Raw genomic sequence first — 23932 nt, forward strand, 5'->3', positions numbered from 1 at the left:
CACACACCGCCGGAGCTCGGCCCAGCGTCCACGATCTGATGACCGCTCCTTCCCGGGGCGCCTCCGCGCTCAGCACGCACCCCATCCTCTGAGCCGTCCCAACTCCCGGTGCACACGCATTACCTTATCGAGCACTAGACTCCGCGCACTCCGCACTGCGCTTCTACGGACTCAAATCGCGAGCCCTGCCTCCCGTCCCGCCCCCTCCCGACCCAGCAGAAAACCAGGAGCGGAAGTTCGGGCGGGGCGCGGCCGCGGCGCACTGGGCATGCTCGCCCCGGCGGGCGGGGAGGGGACGGGAGGGCCGGGCTGCGCGCGGCGAGTAGGAAGCCCTAGCCCCGCGGAGGCTGCAGGCGAGAGTGCGATGGGCCGAGGAGGTGGGCGCACGATCCGCGGGGATCCATGCCACGCGTGGCCCGGCCCGACGCGCAATTAGCTGCCGCCTCCGCAGCGCGCCGCCTCCGCCTCCCGACCTCCTGGGCTGCCGCGGTAGGAGCCCCAGCCGTCGCCTCCCGCAGGCAGCCGGCATTGTCCTCCCTCCGGATCCGCCGCCGGGACTTGCACCGCGAACTGCTGCGGGGCCCCAGACCCGCTCCCCGGGAGCCCGCCTCCGCCTCCGGCCAGCTCGCCCGCCCTCGCCGGGTCCCGCGTGGTGATCGCTGCACTCCGCGCTCCTGGGCCACCCGGTCCTGGGTTTCTCCTGCCGAGTGAGGAAGGGCAGCAGTCCAGCCAGCGAGTCCAGCCTTCCCAGGCGCGCAGCCCCGACGGGGCCGCGGCAGGCGTGGGGAGAGCGCTGACGGAGCCATGAGAGAGTACAAAGTGGTGGTGCTGGGCTCGGGCGGCGTGGGCAAGTCCGCGCTCACCGTGCAGTTCGTGACGGGCTCCTTCATCGAGAAGTACGACCCGACCATCGAGGACTTCTACCGCAAAGAGATCGAGGTGGACTCTTCGCCGTCGGTCCTGGAGATCCTGGACACGGCCGGCACCGAGCAGTTTGCGTCCATGCGGGACCTGTACATCAAGAATGGCCAGGGCTTCATCCTCGTCTACAGCCTCGTGAACCAGCAGAGCTTCCAGGATATCAAGCCCATGCGGGACCAGATCATCCGTGTGAAGCGGTACGAGCGCGTGCCCATGATCCTGGTGGGGAACAAGGTGGACCTGGAGGGCGAGCGCGAGGTCTCCTACGGCGAGGGCAAGGCCCTGGCCGAGGAGTGGAGCTGCCCCTTCATGGAGACATCCGCCAAAAACAAAGCCTCAGTGGATGAGCTGTTCGCCGAGATCGTGCGGCAGATGAACTATGCGGCGCAGCCCAACGGCGACGAGGGCTGCTGCTCGGCCTGCGTGATCCTCTGAGGCGCCCGTGGCCGCCGAGCGCTGGCCACGCTCTGCGCACAAAAGCCAAACGCATCCGACTCTAAATGTGATTTCTGTTCTTGCTTTGAGATTGGAGACGACTTTGCATTGGTCGGGGTGTCCCGGGAGCCCTACTGGCTTCCTCAGCCAGCGTCCCCTGCCTTCTTTACCCCTTGTCTGAGGGGCTTGTCCGGTCCATCTGAGACCCTGGTGGAAATGTGGCTCTTTGCAGCATGTACGTTTCTCATTGATTTTTGGTTGATGCATATTTCCCCATTTAAGTAGCCGTTAGGGGGTTGTATTGGCAGCTTGACACCCGGCAAGCAAAAAGTTTCAGCTTGGAAAAAGAGGGGGTTGGGGAGGTGGGGGAAATGGAAGGGAACGAGGTGGAAAGAGGGGAATCCTCCCTCCATCTTTTGTTGTCAACAACTGTTTTTGTATTTCTAAGTTTTAAATACATGGAAGGAAGTCCGGGAAAAGCATATGAAGGAGCAGGAAGAGGAAGAAACTTTCGGGGTTTTTTCCCTTATTTTCCAGGAGTAGCTGGAAATTAAAATCGGGTTTCTTTTCTACCGGCTTGGAAGGGCAACCCTGTGACTGACTGGGATTCTGAGGATGTCTATGCAAAGTTGGATTCTTGTTACAGTGTATCCAATCTGAAGTATTGCACATCTGAACTGGGACTGTTAACACTGATGCCAATACAGTGTGGGGTGCCAGAAAGTGTCTGCTGATATTTGTGGAAAAAAAAAAATCTATTTTGTTTACCTACTGTATCAAAGGGGAGTCTGGGGGAAAATGGTAGTATTTTTTTTTATCAGCTGTGAAAAAAAATGTTACAGATCTGCACAATTCTGTGTGTACTATTGTGTGTGTGTGCCTGTGTTTTAAGTTTAGGTTTTGTTTTTTTTTTTTTTTCCCTTTTAGTTGGTAGTAACAGAATTTTAAAGATTAGCTTTTAAAAATACAATACAAAGACTTTGTAAATGTGATTCAGGGCCCCCAGCACCCCTGGGTCTGCAGAGTGCCTTCAAAACTCAGCTGTTCCAGCCGGTGCCAACCTGTGAACTTCCCGCCATGTCCCACAATTTGCTGTCCCCCACACTACCCGAAGATTCCTTTCGGTAATCTTCCTGAAGGAGCCCGGACAATAGGGTCTGCTGTGCAGTGAGTTTCTTTATCATTTTCAGCATTTTAAAATGTCCATGTCGTGCAGTATTCTGGGCTTTTTTTTAGACCTTCGTTTTGTTCAAATTTCAGGTATTTAGTTCCCCTTTTATATTACTTTTTAAATGTTTTGATTCTCTCTCAAAGGTTCCTCCAGAAGCAAAGAGCAAAATTTCACCATTGTGATATATCAAGAGAATTCTAATTGTAATTTTTTAATTCCACTCCTTTTAATCAGTCTTTCCATTTTAAGACTTTTAATACAAATGCCATTTTTAAAGAAACAACCCCAGAACTATTGTTTGTGTTTCCATATTTCATATGCAGTGGTTTACAGTGTCAGTAATAATAGTGTCATGGCTGAGGTGGACAGGGGCACGTCAATGGTGTTCTCAGAGAGTTGTCAGATTTTGAAGAAGTAGCTTGCTGCCAGGTTGAGTGACATTTCCAAATTCTTAAATATGGAGAATCCTTAGTGTCTAGGAGCCCAGAATATGGCTGTGCAGTCTGATCACAAGATGAGAAGGTGCATTTTGATTCTGCTCTGCTGACATGGAGCAGTTTATTGCACTGTAAGTGGGGAAAGGGAGAAACCAACTTCTAATACTGCCTTAGATCTAGGAAAGTAACCATCCATCTGGCAAAGCAGGGTGGCACTTTTTTTTTTTTTTTTCCGGTTGTGTGTGTGTGTCACATCAAGAATACAGTATGGGAAGCATAGTTTTAATCCTTAAAGTCATACCTTGTAGTGTATTTTGCAGTGTAGATTATAAGACAATATTCCAACCCTTTCAAGGTTTTCATATGGAAACATGGTTACATTATTTTTTAAAAAAAGGTAAGACTTAACTGCTGTTTATGGACCGTAATTTGACCTTACAAACTCTCCTCCTAACAGTAGGAGGCAGTGTGAGCTTTTATATTTATTTTTCTTAAAGATGTCTTTAGTATGAAGTAAGATGAAAATCTGTGTGTGTGTGTGTGTGTGTGTGTGTGTGTGTGTGTGTGTGTGTGTGTTTCCAGTACTGGGTACTAAACCCAGGACCTTCAAACTGAGCTACATCCCCAGCCCATTTTTTTATTTTTCAGCTTGAGACAGGGTCTCACTAAATTCCTAAGTTGCTCAGCTGGGCTGGAACTTGGGATTCTCCTGCCTCAGCCTCCTTGAGTTGTTTATATATAAGAGTACTTGATATAGCTTAGGTTTATAAAGTGTAAGTGAAGTCTGACAAAGGGATTTATTCCCTTGGCAAAGCCAAAAGACATTACAAATCACAGTTTCTTTGAGCTGCATTAACATATCTTGCCTTAACATATGTTTATTTTTCCCAGGAGGCATTTCAGTATTCCAGTGTGAGAATGACCAGTTTTGCCTGTAATGATCCTAGTGCCATTTTTGCCATTCTGAATTCACATTTAAACATAATTGGAAGGAAACAGCATAAGTATTCTAAATACAGAAATTGAGGAAAATTTCTCAAATATATGCCTTTTGTAAAGATTCATTCTGGCATTTGAGTGAATATAGTAGCTTAAGTACATCTAAAATGTTGAAAATTCAGAAGCTGTCTCAAGTACTGTCTGAAGGATTTCTTTGAAAAGGTGTTTGTTGACTTACTTTTTATTACTTGGAAGCCTTTTAACAAAAATGCTTACAAGTATACAGTTAATTTAAGAAATGTATATCTACCTGACAGGAAATATTTGAAAGTGGGTAATTGGAAGTGAAATAGATTGCTGTATGCATTAATCAGCTACATACAAGATTTAGTCACTTGGAGGAGGACTAAGTTCTTTGTAAGTATAGGATGGTGGTGCAGATTTTAATATGTCTTTATTAACTACTATAAAACATGCTTTTCTGATTCTTAATTACAGCAATTTCTTGTGTATCTGGGGCAAGAAAATAGTAGTTCCAAAGTTGGGGGTCTTTCTCTGTTAATTTCTTGACAAAAATTGAAGCCTAGGGACATTCATTTCATTTAAGAAAAAATGTTTTTAAAAATGTCAGTTGATTTGGCTAGAAGAAGCCTTCTTCCTGTATTGTGGTGGGAAGAGATAGGAGCATTTGTTTCAGTGGAGAGGTTGGGCTGAGGGAGAGTGTGAAAAGAAGTGAATTTAGGAGGGAGGGCTTTTGTTGTAAGGCAATCACCTGTCAAAACAGAAATTGGGTGGGAAAAGAGCCTTCTTGGGGAGCAAAACTTGACTATTAAAGTTGACCCCTGCTGTTTTTTTAACAGCCTTTCCTTTTGGTCAAGACAGTTAATCCAGGTTTTGTGTCATTTCAAAGGATTATTTTTTTTCTCCTTTTGTAGTAGCCTCAGGAAAGTTAAGGTATCACCTCAAGTCTAACCCTTTCATCTTGGGGAGTTGTGGTTCTTAGATAAAACATTTCCATGTTGTTAACTGTTGAAATAGACTTCATTAAATCACATTTGGAACCAGCTCTGTTTGAGATTAGAATTCTTTCGTTTTCTGATGAGTTAAATATTTCCTGTAGATGGAATCCTAAAATGCCTCATCTATTTGAACAATGTAGTTCTGTTATAGCCCAGCCTTTTGAATGGTCTCCCCATATTTGTCACAGCAAGGAGAGAAAATGAAAAAAAAAAGCTTTGTAGTAACTGATTGTGTGAAATAGATGCAAAATGTCTGCACCTTAGCTGTCAAAAAGCATACTTACTTTTTATAACAGCCAGGATAAATTTCTACATTATAAATGTGAAAGGAAGCAAGATTTAATGTGGAAATTACCACTATTAGTTAATATGATATCAAACATTTGTCACGGTGTCTGCTTAATTATAAAAGGTTTGCTGATTTAAATTTTGTCTATGAAAATGCAAACTTCTAAATGTACTAACAGAGGTGCTAGTTTTATAGCATTTTATTTAAAATGCTAGGTTATAGCATTTTATTTAGGCTATTGAGATGGTTGAAAGCATTCAGTTGAACATGGGGCTCATTGTAAGTGAAGTGTTTGATCTAATCACAGTGGGATTTTGATGAGAAGACTAGGGATCATCTAGTTCAGAGGTTCTAAAAATTGGTCACACATCAAAGTTACCTGAATTTCAATACACATGTTGCTGGGTCATCCTCAGTTTCTTATTCATTGGATCAAGGATCAAATCTTGTAATTTCCATTTCTAGAAAATTTTCAGGTGATGGTGCTGTTGCTGGCCTGGAGACCATATGCAGAGAACCAATGATTTGGTCCAAACTTCCAAATGAGTGCAGTACTGAGAGCTACCCAGGTGTTTGGACACAGACTTAAGACCCATTCCTTTTCTTTTCAGGTTTTTTTTTCTTTCTTTCTTTCTTTTTTTCTTTCTTTTTGTAGTTTTTTTGAGACAGGATCTCGCTATGGAGTTTGGGCTGGCCTTGAGCTCACTTTGTAGCGCAGGTTGGTCTTGAACTCCCAAATGATCCTTCTGCCTCAGCCTCCTGAGTGCTGGAATTTACATGCATGAGCCACCACACCCAGCTCTTTAAAAAGCATTTCTACATTTCAGAGGACGTTCTGCACAGTCATGGAATAATCTCCGTAAGGGCTGGGAGGTAGCTAAGTGGTGGAAACTGTTTAGCATGTGTGAGGCCTTTGGTTTAATTTTTTTAAAATCTCCGTAGAAATTTACAGGTAAAAGGGACATAATCAGTTGATCCTTTTCATATATGAAATATATGAATAATTTGTCTGGTTTCAGTGTTAATTCAGAATTGGCTAGAAATGAGAAAACAATTGTAAACAGAAGCATAGCTTCATTGATTAGAACCAACATACCAGCCCCAAAGCCTGAAAAAAAAAAAAAACACTTTTGAAAGTAGTGTCTTTGACAAAAGGGAAAACCTTTAAGTTGTCTTCTCTTAGAACTTAAAAATGGAATGTTTTAGTTTTTAATGGAAATACAATGTGTTGCAAAATTTAAGTTGTCAGGTTATACTAAGCACATGTATATGTCTTAGATTTCCAGGCACAAGATAGTGCAGTGTCATGTAGTCCTGCTGGTGTCTATTCTTAGAAAAATGCATACCACAAAACTACCATACTTCTTGTTTTCTTATTTATGCTAATATATAAGGAAATTTCCAACGCTGTGTTAACAAATCTAGATTTTATTGGTACTTTGGGGACCTTCCAAAATTTTAGTGAGTTAAAAACTAATAACAAATAGTGGAATCGCTCAATCATATTCCTTATTTACAGTTTCAAGAGTTGAGGACAACAAGTTCATAGGCTGAGGGAGTAGTGGCTATGTTTTAGAAGTTAGAGTAGTGACATGTTTGAGTATGGAGAAAGGACATTACTCAGATCTTTTTCATTTTTAATATTTTCTGTACTTGATTTGCTTGCCTTTACAATAATAATAATAGAAGCTGAGTAATTATTGAGTGTGATATGTTTTTGTCTAGCATTCATTGCTTTTTAAAATGCACATACAATGAAATAATTGTGTTTTTTTGAGTTTAGTTTGTCCATTTGGTAAAAGAATATTCTTATATGTTGCTCTGAATTTCAGTTTTACTTTAAAAGTCACAAACACTTATGACTGATAGTTTGAGATCTGTCATCTCCATAGAGAGCTCCATAGTGAAAACCTACTGCTAACCACAGTGTGATGAAACTCTTTGTAATATTTTTATCTTGGCTTCCATTTTAAGCTTATTTCTACTATTAATTTGGATTACTACTACTTGATTTTGTTAAAGTGTTGAACTTTAAAGATTATATTTATTTTGGGGTAATGTATTTTTAAAATGTCCTGTATTATGAACTCACCAGATCTAAGACAATCAGAATTATTTTATAGTTCATTCTAATACTGGTTAACATTTATTAGAACTGAACTATTTTACATAAAGAGGAGAAAATAATAAAGGGATGACAAGGTCTAAAGCCTTAATTAGTGAAATTATTTGTCTTGAGAAACAAATAGTTAACTGGCTTAGAGAAGAAAAACAAAATGGCCTTATTGCTTTTGGAATTGTTGAGTGTTCATCTGTTTGATAAATTGCAGAGAATACCTGTTTATATTCTCTTTTGTTCAGTTGACTAAACTTTCTTTAAAATGAACTTTGCAAGATCATGTGAGACTAAGTTTACAAGAGTTCTGAAAATGTGTGGTTGGCTGATTGTGATAATTGTGCAAAATTGCAAAGGCAGCAAAAAAAATTTTTTTTAAGTAGAAAAAAAGAAAGTTTATTGATGCATTGGGAATATAGGTGTTACCCTAAGGCCTGAGATTGTTCCTTTATTAAGAATGTGGTTGCAATGGAAGTTGGAAAACACAGGTGAAATTGATTCATTATTTAACAGACATTTACTGAGCACATGTTACTAACAGTGGTGTGAGGACTATTGCTTACCTGAATGTAAGTCTTTAGTGCTTAACAAGCAATGACTATGCTTTTTTACTTCTAGCTGTGAAAGTAACATATATTAAGTAATAATAGCATATAGAAAAGCACATCTGCATGTGACATCAGTTATGCTGTGGGTCTGTCTGGCAGGCGATAGAGTAGATAAATTTGTTGAAAATTGGACCTTTTCTTAGCCATGTGGATATTGTAAATAAAAATTGATCCCATGAAATTTAAGTAACTTAATAATTGTTCTGTTGTATGTGGGACTGTATAATAAGACGATTGCCATTTAATTTTGAGTGCATTTCCAACTTCCTTTTGGAGATTAAGTCAAACTGCACACCTACAAAATCATTTTGCATTCTTCTGTTCATGTCAAAGGTAAGACAGAAAAATGGAGACACAGGCCTTCTAAAATTTATTTACTGTCTTTACAATCTGGAACTCAAAAGAAAGGACCATTTAGATGATAGTCTCAAAGCAAGAAATAATTACTGGCATAACATCTTTGGTAGTTCTTTGTGTACAGAGGATTCAGGACAGAGTATTCCTTTTGAAAGATACTCTTCCAAAAATAAGTGTGCCAAAGAATAAGCTGACATTTTAAATCTGCTGGGCCAATGACTGTTTCATATAAAAATTCTTATTCTCTAGACTTTTGTACTTAATAGAAGGCAACAAGCATAGGGAAAGATATTTGGACTCATAACAAGTAAAAATAATAGCAATTATTGGAAAATCATGTGAATTGAAGGGTGTTTCATTATTAACCTCCCGTGGTTTGCAAAATGATTCTTAGTGATTGCTTTGTGTAGATTACCTTGTGAATTGAATGACATATTTCTTATATATGGAAAGTTACAGGATTACAGGAGTTGAATAGTTCATGTAAGGGTATTTAATGGTTTATTTTCTAAAAATCAGATTATTATGGGGCCATTTATGAAATTTAAATTTATTAGTTTTATATACCTTCAATAAGGATTTCAGTATTTTATATGCTCTGACCATTTATAAAAAGTTTTTAAAATCTAATTTTAATCATGAACTCAGAATATTTTAATATTATACATATACATGATATAAAAGTACAATGTACAATGTAGAATATAATTTATTCTCTTTAGAGACCAACATTGTATTGAATTATATAGCTCATTCAAGAAAAGAGCCTCTATAGAGATCTACATAAGTATAATTATAATAGAATACATTAAAATATATTTATACATGTATATGAAAAGATTCTAAATAATTTTAAATTTTACATTTTAAGCAGGTAATAGAATTACAACAGCATTTCTTAATTTTAACATTATTCATCACTCAGTAGAAAAATTCTTGAAATTGGAGTTCTTTTTGGTTTAGTTATTTTAGCTTTACTTAGTCTTGTAACCTGTTATCTTTCCTTTTGTGTATCACTTCATTCATCTACATCTAGTTTATGTTGTTTTCTCTGTCACTAATGTAATGTCCACTATCGATTAACAAAATCTAAGAGCTGCTTACCTGATAGCTTGTAAATATGGTCTTTATGTAATAGTGTAAAGAAATAGTTTCAAACTATGTTTGAGGTCCAAACTGAGACAGTTCCTACATAACATAGTTGTCCATGAACACATTTTTATTTTCTAGTTTGGGCATAATCTTTGTGTTTCTTTTTAAAAATTGAAAAATGAAGTTTTTAAAAAATAAATTAGATTTTAGAACTGTTCATTTTGAAATAATTAGAACTGCCAAAAAATATTTCCAAGCCATTTTTTTCTTTCTCATTAATCTTGAGTGGCCTAATGGTTATAAAGTTAGAAATAACTTTTTTTTTTTGGTACTGGGGATCAAACCCAGGGCCTTCATACTGAGCTATAACCCCACTCTTTTTATTTTATTCCTTATTTTGAGAGAGAGTCTTGATTTTTTTTTTTTTTTTTTTTTGAGACAGGGTCTCGCTATGTAGTTCACTGGCCTTAAACTCACTTTGTAACCCAGGCTGGTCTCGAACTCGCAGCCATCCTCCCACATCAGCTTCCCGAGTGCTGGGATTACAGGTGTGAGCCATCACTACTGGCTTGGGTCTTGGTTTTTCTAAGTCATTAAGTTGTCCAAGCTGGGCTTGAATTTGTACTCCTACCTCAGCTTCCCATTTTGGAGATTACCAGCATGCCCAGTTAGCGTTCTCTTTGAGCAAATATTGTATTATGAAAGGCAGAGTCAAAAACCTAAAAAGCAACAACTAGTTTCCTAAGTTTTTGTGCAAACCAACTTTTGTTATTGAGAAAGCATAAATTGTGACAAGAGTAATGAAGAATGTTTTTTCATCACTTTAGTGGTGTTCATTTAGCAGATGGTTTTGGTATTGTTGGTAAAGAATAAGAATGTAAAGGAGAATAAATTGGAAGCCGGGATGAAATTATTATTCCGCTCATACCCCAGTCCTATGTTCCTCTACTTCTAGAGGAATTCCTTGTGTTAAAGCTGTGATCATTGAGACTAAGATTTACTGAGGCCCAGGGTTTCTCTTGGCCAAAGGCGAAGGTTCCTATGGGTTGGAGACATAACACTGTTGTAATAGATGATACTCAACACAGGATTTCTCAACCTCGGCCATAATAACAGGTAGGGCTGGGTGATCCTTCATTGTGGGGGCTGTCCACTGCCCTTCAGGATGTTCAGTGGGAGCCCTGGTCTTTGCCCACAAAATGGCAGAAGCACCCTCCCCACTCAGTTGCAAAAATCAAAAAAATATCAGCAGACATTGCTTCAAGTAGCCCATGGTTAAGGGCCACTGTTTAAACCACTAGAGCTGTGTGATGGAGATAAACTAGAGTAGAGGACTAGAGTAGAGGAAGACTGAACCTGGAGTGAACTAGGAGTAGTTAAGACTTTCCTTTCTCCAGAACATTGCAGTTAATGATTTTCTTCTAAAATACCAAAAAATCATGCTTTAGACAATATCTTTGATCAAGTCATCAAATTCACACCAAAGAGAAATATATAGCTTTCAAGGATTGCTGTTGGTTGTGGGTTTTGCTTACCTGGAAGGAGAAGATTCAAAAGCAGTTACATTACTTAAATTGTGTTCTAGTTGCTGCGATGGCCAGAGAGGACCTCAGGGCAGAGTGATCATCACAGGGATCTAGCAGTACAGGGATTTAGAAGTAGCATGGGAAGGGTCTGGGAAGGGAATTCCAGGGCAATTGTGGGGCAGTTTTGTTTTGGGGTCCCTTAAATCTTCGTTGGGAGGCAGCTGGAAGGTTTTTGCCCTCTACATATCTCCCTGCAGCTCACCTCACAATCTTTCCAGCTGAATCCAGGGCCCTAATTCAACAACAGACTTTATTACTTTGGGAAAGTAGCCCTTTCTAGAGCTGAAGCCCTGCATATATTCTCTTCCCTTTTAGTTTGACTTGCAATCAGGTCTTTACTTTCTTCTTTCTTTCCTTCTTTATTCTTTACTTTTTTTTCTTAGCCACAAAGGACTGCTATTGCTAAACTGCACAGACCTGCCTGTGCCCAAGTTCCCTAGCCAGACTTCAGGAACTGGGTAGCAGGAGGCAGTAGCACCTACAATGAAGTGAAATGCCTCTCTGAGCTGGCCGTCTGTACTTGGCACATATGCTGTGGCTGCCAGCCCTAGAATTGAGTGTTAAGTAGCCTGTCAGCAGGTTCATTAATGTATTAATAACCATGAATCTTTAATTTACTCAAAACCAGACCTGATTGTTTTGAACCTCATATTTTAAATGAAATAGGTATTTAAAAACCTAATGATACATCCATTAAAACTGTAACCAATCAGACTGTTAAGCACTTTACTTGGTACAACTATGATTTTATATTTCACAGGGTATGCATTTGAACATCAAACATTCTTTGTACACATTCACAGTTTTGTGAATGAATAAGAGTAATCTTCAAGCCCATCAGAAGTTTCTACTTAGCCTGATGGATCTCTATAAGACAGGTAGACAATATGAAATAATCCTTTACAATAAAAACAATAGTGAAAGAAAGTGATTTGAATACTGCAACATGCTACTCAAATTTAAGAGTAATCTTGTGCAGGAATGGATAGTGTTGTTAACAATGTTTTATTCTCCATGGTATCTGCATTAAATTAAAAATGGAAATATATTCCATTGGTAATTTGACCATAGTTAAGACTGAGAAAACAAATTTGTTAAATCTAAATTTCCTGTTTTTCTTATTCTTTGTTATCCTCTTCTACCATCATCTGTGATGTTTCAACAATTTATTTTTCTCATTTTTAGGTTTCATTGGCTTAGAATGTTATGTTTTCTTTGTAATTAAAAATTCTATAGCAAGGGATGTATTCAGTTATGAATCATCATGTCCAGTAGCCAAGAAAATAGATGTATTCATAAATTTAAACAAATTTTACAGGATGTTTTGCAATGTCATTTTCGCATTTAGTTTTTTTATAGCATGGAAGTGATTTTCAATGGTGCATTTTTGTTGGAAATGAAATTCATCCTTTGATAAATTACCATTGGATTAATATTTTAAGTAGTAATTAACTCACCTAACTTCACATTTTATACGAAAATGCCACCTATTTCTGTTTAAATTTTCTTACTCAAGAGACTAGCACATTTTGAACAGGAAAAATGCATGTGCATTAATTACCCAAACATTACAGTTTAGATTTACCATCACCATAGTGAGGTTGGTAAGACATATATCCTTTTAACTATGGTAATAGAATTGATTTGTGTTACCCTACAGGGAAACTTCAAAAATATTTGCATAGTGAAATTGGAAAGACATCTTGCTGTTAACAATTTTGAATAATAGAACAGAGAATACAACAGATGTAAACAAAATAATGGGCTTCCTAGAAAATACATTTGCTTAGTCATTACACATGCAGATTTTTTTTAAAAAAATTGTATTATGAAAATGATCAATTTTGGTAAGAAAATGTGACACAATAAAAATTGGAATTTTTCATATATTAAAAAGTTTTTTAACTACATAAATATCTTCTTTTATTATTTCTTAAGACTAACCTACTTAGATTATTGAAAATATAGTCCTTTACTTTTCTGCCAGAAAATCTGAACAGATTTTGTCATCTGCAGTGAACTTAAAATTCAGTTTATATATCAGAGCTTGAATAGATTATAGGAACTTGATATTTATATTTTTTAAGTATCAGAATGCAAGCTTTGTATATAGTCTAGTTTCATTAAGTAGAAGAGTTTATCAAAAATAACTGGATATAGTTGAGAAAATCTATGAACTTTATGATTACCATTGATGCCAATGTTGCTGAGATGTAATTCCCTTATTTAAATTTGTAAGACATTTTCTTGGCTACTGCTTATGAATATTTTAAAGCAAACATGAACTTAGTGTGTTGTTGCTGTCTTTAAAAAAAATCCATCCTTCAGCTACTTTCTCTTGATATTTTTTTTTTTATAACATAGTTGGCCTGAAAAGTTAAAGCTTTTGTACAAAATGCTTTAACTAAGTTGTGGTTCTCATAACAACCATTATTTACTCTTTTATATAATTTGCTGGCTCATATAATTGTAAATATATGCAATATAACTCTAATTAAATTTTATCTTCTCTTAGAGTAAGTGTGTGGTTTCCAGGAAGAAAAGGTGGATGATGATGGAGAGCAATGCTGTGTGTGTATGATCTCTAGACTGACAGTAATGGAGATGTTTACTTAGGATTTCACACATATTTACTGTGTTTTCAATCAGGGAAAATTATGTTAGCATGGACATTTAAATCCATGATGGGTAGTATATGTGACTGAGGTTTTGTGACTGAGAAGACATTATAGATTCTCAGTGACTTTTTTTGTGGATTTTCCTCATGAGGCAAGGTCTCTAAATGCACTCTTTTATTCCCAGTACTCGGAACAGTGGCTAGGGCAACCTACACTCATTATTAGTGGAAGTAATTAATAAACTTTTATAAAGGAAAAAGAAATAACTTTTATTGCCACACTAAACAACTACGTCAATTGTCAGAAAATTTGGACTATTTCAAAGTTTTGCATCTACTTCAAGCAAATATTACAGAAATGTGGGAAGTGTCTTTTAATTTTTGAAGTCTGAAAAATGTATGGCTTGGAATGGCAATATTACTTAATGGAATTTAATTTTTTATAAGGTCGTTGAAAGCAAAGTGGAAATGTTTTTAGAACTTTTGGGAGAAATTAGTATCTGGTCTTATAAATCTGTCCTCTCCTGTGCATTGACGTTCCAAATGCAGATATGCCTTGACATGCCATAAAAACATTCTAAATGAAAATTTTATCATGTCTATTACATAGTTAAGAAATTTGCTAAGAGATCTACTTTTTAATCATTTGAAAACATATGCATTATTTTATAAACCAAGTCATTGCTAGCTAACCATTCAAATTTATGGTACAATACGTTGATATTTACTGTGTCTTTATAGCCATGAATCTCAAGGTGTGCCCTCAGGACCAGTAACACTAGCAGCACCTTTTAAGTATATAGATTCTCTGGTGTCACCTAACCTCTATTCAGTCAGAAACTCTGAAGGTGGTACCAAATAATCTGTGCCTTCTGGGTGCTTTTGTTCATGTTCAAGTTTAAGAGGCACTGCTCTATAGAATATGAAGAAGAAGAGTGTTTACTTTGTAGAAGACATCAAAGCATATGCACAAATGTCAATACAAGGTGAAGAATAAGAGTGATACATGCCATAAAATTGTCACAGATAAAGGATATTGAGAATTTGAAGGGAAAATAGATTATTATGAGGATGATACTTGTAATCATTCACTGAGGATGCTAGGGGTTATTGTCAATGGGGAGCTGGGCTGTACAGGAACAAATGGGCCTCTCGTTTTCTTGGTCCTGAGTTCTTTGTACCCTTAATGAAATAATTCCTTTAGACACACAGGCACCCATCCAAAATTAGAGGTATAATTATTGTAAAGCGAATAGACAGAATGTTAGATCTTCAAGTCAGAAAGCAAGCAATGCCATTAAGGCATCTGCATTGATAGCAATGTGGGTATCTCTTTATGCACACTAGAACTGCTCCTGGACTTCAGCAAACTAGGGTAATTACGATGCTTGTCATCCTTTTACTTAGAAGTCACTTTAGAACTGCAAAACGTCTTCTTGTCCTTTTTTAGATGGTTAGCGTTTCCTTATGAGTTTTAATCATGCAAGAAACCTACAGAAGAAATTTATGGAAAGAAAGTTTGTAATTTAAACCAGGTTCCAGCTCAAGGCGAGAGGGTCCATAACGAGCATTTCCTTTCCTGATATCACTGGGTTACAGGCTATGGCATCCAGAAATGTTGTATGCCTTGTTTTGGAACTAGATGGCTAGGCGGTCAGCTATCAGACTGTATTGTACACAATGTGTAAACCTGAAAATGTCACTGTGCTCTGTGGGATTCTGCTAAATCTAAGATCTAACAAATGATTATAAATGTATTATACATTGACATCTTTGTTTCTTTACCTAATTGGTAAAGCACACTATTTTGGTCCCTCCCCCAAGCACATTGTCCCTCAGGCCCCCTCCTGGCTAACTATCTGTCTAACACTAGGATAAGTAACACACAGTGCTTAGCAAGCTCATAAGCACACATAGCTAAAAGATTACTTGCACTGGTCTCCACTTGAGTAGGCATCAGTTACTTGGCCAGTTTGTTAAGACACATACTGCTGCATCAGACCTGCCGAACTTCTAATTCAGTAAATGCATGTGGACCCTAGTGAGTAGTATCTCTGATAGATACTCAGGAAACTTAGAGAGTACATCTACCATTCACTGATAGTGAAAATTTTAAGTTAAAAGTGATTGTGTTAATACACAGAAGTGTAATTTGCCCAATAAAGTTATGTAATGGCTAAATTGAAAGTAACATGCACTCAATCTCTGATCAGCATAACCCTCATTGCAGACTGCCTTTGTGACACCCCAACACAGGATGCCTGCTTGATGATTTGACAGTAATTCTAACACCTACAAGAGTAAGGAACTAGTAACTTGGCACTTTATCTAGCTCTTGTTTATACTGTATTTAACTTATTGCAAAGGCAGCCATATTCCATATTTACAATGCAATTGTGTACCACTAAGCTACCTATTTTGTGTCTAGAGATTGACCTGTTATGTAGAAGTAACACTTGCATAGCAATATGTCTCTTTAAAGGTTGATCTAGCACATCCTCTTAGTCTTTCTGTTACTAAAGGATTTTGAGGACAGAGATCTTGTATTACAAAGTACTTCTCTATAATGCCACTCTGTTAGATGATTTATTGTAGTGCTAACAAAAATACTGTTTTAGAGAATAAGGAACTAAAATATATCCTGAGAGACAATTAATGAAGATAATATGCTGTAAGTTCTTGGCTGGTAAGGCACTGCTATTTTAGACGTGTGTGTGCTTTATCCATAAATCCAAGATTAAGTTCTCTAATTCTGTAAATTAGAGAAAATATATTAATCTCTTTTTTTGGAAGGGTGATAAGGATAGATTCTCCCCAACTTAATTAATCTACTTTGCATTATTGAATGACTGCATGAAAAACTCAGGCCCTTCGGCACAAATCATATAATGGCATTTTAAATTGTTATCCAGAAAAATTGGGCATGGGTGAAAATAATATATTCTGAATTGTATTCTGATCACTTTTGATAATTTAAAAATGTATTTTTAATTGCTTTCATTTTAAATTTAGTTTTGTTTAAAAAAAAAGAACTCTTTTGATTACCTGATTGTTCATATGCAGGAAGGACTAGAAATGAGGAAGAGTAACAGGCAGATGGGGACTCGGCAGCAGATGAGACTTCACATGGAAGAGCTGGTTTAGTTAATCTGAGTGATCAGTGGCCTATGAGGGAATGAAGATGTTTTAGGGACTCATATCTATGTGTCTATATAGATACATAGAGATATAGACATATATGTGTGTATATATATATATGTATGTATAGGTATAGGTATGTGCTAATTTCCTATCTACTGAATTGGAAAAGAACTTCTGTGTGCAATCTCTTCTCCCCCTGTAGTTAATCTCTCCTTTCTCCCATTTTGTCAAGTGGAATATCAAAAATACTCAGACTCCAACGCAGTTAAATCTTAGACACTTTCACTTGTCACAGTCATCATCCAGTCTCCCAAATTAAAGAGCAGCTGTTCAGATTCTCCTCGGTAGGACATGATGAGCTTTATTTCCCACTTCCTGTGGAGCTCAGTTTGAACTATTTCTGATTCTCAAGCACTTCAAGTAATCACCTACTCTTTAAATGAAGACAAGAACTCCACATAATTTGGTTGGCCACTTACTGCTTTCTTCCTAAGAACAACTGGTTTATTTTTCCCGAAATATAGCATTCTTAGAATTGCGTGAAAACATTTACTTCATGTACCTGTATTGTGTTGCTAGAAATAGCACAGACTTCTTCCTCATTTGAAATGAAGCCATGTAATTTTATCATCTCTCTCTCTGTGTGTTTTTTCTTTTTTGTACTGGGAATCGTGTATCATCTCTTTTTAAAAATAGTTTTTATGCCTTCAATAATCCCACTTTAGTAGAAAGGTGCTTTCTTATGCAATTTAGCTCAGTTTCCTGTAGTTGGCTTCCTGGGCTCTAAAAAGAAAAAACAAGTGATGGTACAGTGAGAGAGAAAAGATAGTTTAAACTAAAGATGAAATATGTCTCTATCAGATTATTTTTCCTCCTGTTGACTTCGTGGGTGAAGGTTTACAGAAAATAGCTTTGAAGTGCCATTAAGCCCACATTTCCTAGTTTTTAAGTGTATAGATAATGTTGTCATAGAAACAACTTAATTTCCTTATTAAGATATAAAAATCAGATGTTTCTAATTAAGATATCAGTTTTATTGGTGCAGCTCAAATTTTAATATGCATTGTGTTTCACCCAGGGACCTCAATGAAATGCAGGTTCTAATTGTATAGGTTTGAGGTATCACAATTCTAATAAGCTCCACAGTGATGCTAACGGACCTTACTGGCCATGAGCCTCACTTTCAAAACCTGCGCTGTGTACAATACAGCCATTAATTATTTATCAGTAGATATCTTATCTTTACTATACTTTTTTTTACTTACATGGGGACGAATTTTTAAGATTAAATAATGTCTTTGAAATTCAAGGCTTTTCCTTGCAGGTAAAAAGTGGTTATGAGGAAAAAAAAAAAACTTTAAAAACTTTTTCAAGGTATAAAATGGGGGCTTAGGAGGAAATTTTTGTTTTAGTTTTCAAGTGAGTGAAAGAAGACACTAAACTGAAAAGCTGGCATCTCTTTTAAATTAAGAGGTTTGAAAATCTGTCTAATTCTTAATGATTCATTTTGACTATCCTGAATTCAATTCTCTTTTAGAAATGAATGTCAGGGCTTAAAAACTTTGTGTCATTCAAAATCAGGTACTAACGTTATGAATGTCAGCGAGTGATTTGCAGGCTAAATTTAATTTTAGAATACTGTATTCTAAGAGTCTGAATATCAACTAAGTACCCCATGGGTCAATGCTTGTGGAATTGTTCAGTTTTTTCCCACTCTCTTAATAAAAATACATTTGGGGAAATGAGCTCAGAACGTATAGAGTGCTAGTGAAAGGAATGCATATTCTGAATTCAATTTATAATTAAGTTGTAGTCCCAAAAGCCTAGCAGTTAATATTATGTCATTTAAATTACCTGATATGGTCTATGTGGCAATTCACACAAAGATCGCGAAGTATCAGTGAAATCCTGCAGATCTCTTAAAGGCAAAGATAGTTTTTGTTTATTTTTACTTTGTTTTGTTTGCAGTACTTGGTATCAACCCAGGATCTCATAAATGCCAGGAAAGTGTTCTGCTGAGCTACATCCTAGCACCAACGTAGCATTTTGATCACTACTAAAGTAATTTAAGTAAGTAGAGCTATGGAGGACTTTATTAATACATTATGCAAATTCTAAAATTTAGAGAATAAATTTAAAACATTGTTAAGGAGATTTTATGTTTTCATTATTTTAAATTATTAAATTCCATTTTGCATTCTTTTATTTGGAGAAAAAAAGCAAAACAGAAAAAAGTGTAGAAATAATGCAGAATTTCAAAATAAATAATAGTAAGAAATGACTAGTCAAAAAATAACCATAAGAAATCACTAACTGATAAATTACATATTGTTACCTTAAAAGTAGTTGTTCAAGTTACAAAATCAAAGCATAAAACAATGGACAGAAAATCAAACAATGACAGTACAAAGTATTCTGTTTGATGAACTAACAAAAACTTAATAGTGTGGTTATCTACCTTGCACACTTAAGCACATATACAGTTATATCCTTTAGAAGCACTTTCTTTCCCTTTCATTATTACAATATGTATTATACATTTGGATCTTATTACTCTTTCAGTTTTTTGTTATTATTTTTATACTAGAGAGCCAATATATTTATAAAAATGAATCTGATTTATTTCACTTATGAGGATAGTGTCAAGTTGTCTCCATTTACCTATAAAAGCCTCAAGATCATCCTTTTTATAGCTGAGTAATATTCCATTGTATAAAAATACCACATCTTTTTTATCCATTCTGTGGTTGATGGGCATTTTGATTGTTTGTAAGATTTGACTATTACAAATTGCACAGCTATAAACATGGGTGCACATATATCCCTGTGATATGACCTTTTCAATTTTTCTGGGAAAATACCCAGGAGGGGAATAGCTGAATTGAATGGAACTTTCAATTATCATTGTTTTGAGGAATCTCCGTACTGATTTTCACAGTGACTGCACCAGTCTACCCTCCCACCAACAGGGGAGAAGTGCTCCTTTTTCCCCACAGCCTCCCCAGAATTTGTTATTGTTTGACTTCTTGATGGCAGCCATTCTTTGTGAAGTGAGATGAAATCTCAATGCTGTTTTAATTTACATTTCTCAAATGACCAGCAATGGTAAACATTTCTTCATATATTTATTTGCCATTTGTATATCTTCATCTGAGAAAAGTGTGTTCATCTCAGATGTCCATTTTTGGAGATGGTCTTTGAATTTGAGGGGCTTGATGTTTTTTTTTAATTCTTTTTATGTTCTGGATACTGAGGGACTGCTTTCTAAAATTCTTTCCCATTCTGTGGGTTTTCTGTTCACTTTGTTAGTGATTTCTTTTGAAGTGCAAAAGCTTTTTAATAAGATGAGATCCAGTTGTTGTTCTTTGAAGTACTTCCTGTGCAGTTTGCATTTTGTTCATAAACTCATTGCATACCCCTATATCTCCAAGATTTGTACCTACCTTGTCTTCTAGAATATGTAGTGTTTCTGTTTTAATACTTAGATTGATCCATTTTGACTTTAGTGTAGTGCATGGTAATACACATGAATCTAGATTTAGTCTTTGGCATGTGGAAAGCCAATTTTTCCAGCACAAATTAAAGAGGCTATCCTTCTTCCAGTGAGCATGTTTAGCTGCTTTGTCAAATATAAGGTGGCTGAATGTCTTTGTAGTTTGTTTGCATCTTTTAATCTGTTCCATGGGTCCTCAGGTCTATTTCTTTGTCAGTAGCATGCTGATTTTATCACTATTGCTTTGTAGTATAATTGCAAGTCAGGAATTGAGATACCTACTGCTTTGCCTTTTTGCCCAGAACTGGCTTTGCTGTTCTAGGTTTCTTCTGTTTCCAAATGAATTTTAGGAATGTTTTCTCTAGATCTATAAGGGATGTTAGTAGTATTTTGATTGGAATTGCGTTAAATCTGTTTTGGCCATTTTCACAATATTAGTTCTTCCTAACCAAGAGCAAGGAATATCTTTCTATTTTTTAATATCCTCTTCAATCACTTTTTCTAGAGTAGTATAATTTTCAGCATGTAGGTCTTTTACATTCTTGGTTAGGTTGACTCCGAAGTATTTCAGTTTTTTAGATACTATTGTGAAAGGTGTTATTTCCATAATTTCTCTCTCAGTGAGATTTTGAATACAGGAATTTTGTGTACAGGATTATTGAGTGTTAACTTTGTATCCAGCTACACTGCTGAATTTGTTGTAGTCTTTTAATGGGGTTTTTGGGTTCTTTTATGTAGAGTTTCATGTCATCTGCAAATAGTGATAATTTAATTTATCCTTTCCTGTCTTTATTCCTTTTATTTCTCTTTCTTATTGGGTTGTTCTGGCTGTTTCCAGAACTTTGTTGAATAGAAATGGTGATAGTGGACATCCTTATCTTGTTCCTGATTTTAGAGTGAAAACTTTCAGTTTTTGTCCATTTAGTATAATGTTGACTGTTGGTTTGTCATATATGACCTTTATCAGATTGAGGTAGATACCATCTATTCTGCGTTTCTGTAGGGTTTTTATCATGAACAAGTGTTGGACTTTATCAAAAGCTTTTTCCACATCTATCAAGATGATAATGTGATTTTTGTCTTTGGCTCTGTTCATGTGGTGTATTATTACATTTATTGATTTGCATGTATTGAACCATCCCTGCATTCCTGGAAGTCCTTGGTCATGATGTATAATCTTCTTGATGATTTGATGCATTCTATTTTCCAGTATTTTATTGAGAATCTTTGCATCAATGTTCATTAGTGAGATTGGCCTATAGTTCTCCTTTTTGGTTGTGCCTTTCTCTGATTTTGGTATCAGAGTAATACTTGCCAGCAGGAATGATTTAGAGAAGACTGCCTCCCTTTCAATTTCATTGAAGAGTTTGAGGAGTATTGGCATTAAATCTTTAAATTTCTTTTAGAATTCAGCTGATGGATTCATCAGGACCTGGATTTTTCTTTGTTGGTAAGTTATTAATCATGTTTTCAATTTCAATAGCTGATACTGGGCTATTCAAAATTGTTACATCTTCTTGATTGATCTTTGGTAGTTTATGTTTCTAGAAATCTGTCCATTTCCTCTGTGTTTTCCACTGTATGTGAGTAGAAATTTTCAAAGTATTTATGATCTTTTGAATTTCCATGGGATCTGTAGTAATCTCTCTTTTCAGTCCTTATTACATGAATTTGAGGTTTTTTTCTTTCTTTCTTTTTTTTTTTTTTTTGATAAAGTTGTCTAGGGATTCATCAATTTTGTGTTTGCAAGGCAGGCGCTTATGCCACTGAGCTAAATCCCCAGCCCCTTAATTTCTTCTTTAATTTCACCTGCAACCTATTGATTGTTCAGGAGGTTGTTATTTAATTTCCATGTATTTATGCAAGTTTTGCAATTTGTTTTGCCATTAATTTCCAATTTTAGTGCACTATGATCAGATAATATGCATGGGATAATTTCAATCCCTTTACATTTTCTTAAATATGTTTTATGGGCTAATGTATGGTTTATTTTGAAGAATGTCCCATGCATAGCTGAGAAGAATGTATTATTCTGATGTGGTTCGGTAGAACACTCTGTAAATATCTACTAAGTCCATTTGCCCATAGTTTTGATTCAGTTCTGTTATTTCTTTGCTGACTTTTTCATTTTACATTTTTAATTCACATAAAAATTGCATATATTTAGGGATACAAGGAAATAATTCAATATATGAAGACACTATGATTATTAAAACAGGGTAATTAGGATTTCTGCCAAGCAAATTATATGTTAGATAACTATGGCCTATAGTAGTTCGATTTTACATGGCCTGAGCAATACACTGTTTATTATTTTCTCAGGGAAAACATTCACTTTTCATAGAGTACTGCAAAAATAAACCTTAGTGTTTTATGTAGACTTTGTATTCCATTTGAAAGTAAATGTGAATATTTTGATTGCTGTAATATGCATAATCTACTTCATTCAACTGAAGTTTGAATTAAATCTCTCTTTACAATGTCTGTATAGTGTTTAAAATGAGTTTTATAAAATCTTTATTCTTTATCACATATAATTCTCAGTTTTATCAGTAAAAAAAGAATTTTTGTATGACATTTAAATTCTGAGCACTGTTCTGTGCTTTTCCTAATATTCTGTGTTCTGTGCTCTTCCTAATATCAAGAGATCTGTTGTTTTTCTAGGTTGATTGATAGACTTTATCTAGCAACACTGATGATCAGTAATAGTTACTATGTACCAAGTATTTTATATGTATTCGTGTAATCTCACACAATCTTCAGCATAATCATATATATAGATAACATTCCTTCTTTTTCAATCCCAGAGAATGTAAGTAATGTATGAGGTAGTTGACTAGAAAGAAAATAAACTTATCTCTAATGTGTCCTGCATTGTCCTCCAAAGATCGTGCTCTTACTCTTGTGGTCTCCCATACTGCTCTCCTGAAATACCAGATAATTTAAATATTTGTCTACAACATGGGGATAAATAAGTTATGTTACATGCTAATGCCAAATAATCATGATTTTCTTTTTCTTTTCCCATTCTGTTCATTCATTCTGTAAATTAAAGGTAATTAAATAACCTTTTTCTCTTGTTGGATGGCTATCAGAATAATTGTTTTTAAAATGCTAATCTAAGTTTATAGTTTGTTAAAGGAAGCATAATAGCTGTTTGGAGTTATTAAAGGAAGCATCACTTTCCAATGTAGAATTACTGGTGTATTCTTGTAATCTTATTTTCTTTTTTTATTGTTATAGTAAAACAAGTTCAATGTGAAACTAATTAAAACAATTTATAAGTAAGTTGATTCAGTTAACATTTAGTTTCTCAAATGAAACTTTTACCTAAAGACTTTTCACAGTGATTTGTTTTTCTGGTTTCCTTTGCAAATAGTTGCTTGAAAGTGTTTGGCCTTGACCATTTATAAACTAAATACAAGAATAGTGTTAGATAGAAAGGCAGGTTATATATAGTGAAGTTACTTATATTTTCCCATTGATTCCTACATTCCATTCATATTCATTTAATATCTTACCACAATGTTTGCCAATAATCAGAAAATGGTAAATTGATTGATTTGTTTATACATATTTATACATAAATTACATTGAATTATATGATTGTATCGCTAACATAGATTTTGAACCAGCACTGACTTAGAGACATTTCTCTTTTTCTCTAGAAGCTTCTCCATACACTTATATAACTCTCACTCAAATACTTGT

The 23932-nt window shown here is 36.1% G+C and overlaps 1 protein-coding gene across 1 annotated transcript; it reads left to right on the top strand.

Annotated features, from left to right (window-relative positions):
• The first annotated feature begins 771 nt into the window (after window positions 1-771).
• Window positions 772-8133, top strand: Rap2b (RAP2B, member of RAS oncogene family). Its single transcript, XM_063249213.1, has one exon. It carries the CDS (start codon window positions 805-807, stop codon window positions 1354-1356), a length of 552 nt encoding a protein of 183 aa, XP_063105283.1. The 5' UTR covers window positions 772-804; the 3' UTR covers window positions 1357-8133.
• The last annotated feature ends 15799 nt before the right edge of the window (window positions 8134-23932 follow it).

Source organism: Cavia porcellus, unplaced genomic scaffold (assembly GCF_034190915.1).
Source record: "Cavia porcellus strain 051 isolate PalLab524CR breed Dunkin Hartley unplaced genomic scaffold, mCavPor4.1 scaffold_5, whole genome shotgun sequence".
NCBI lineage: Eukaryota > Metazoa > Chordata > Mammalia > Rodentia > Caviidae > Cavia > Cavia porcellus.

Coding starts and splice junctions, on each gene's coding strand:
- Rap2b (XM_063249213.1), top strand. CDS start 805: ATGAGAGAGTACAAAGTGGTGGTGCTGGGCTCGGGCGGCGTGGGCAAG.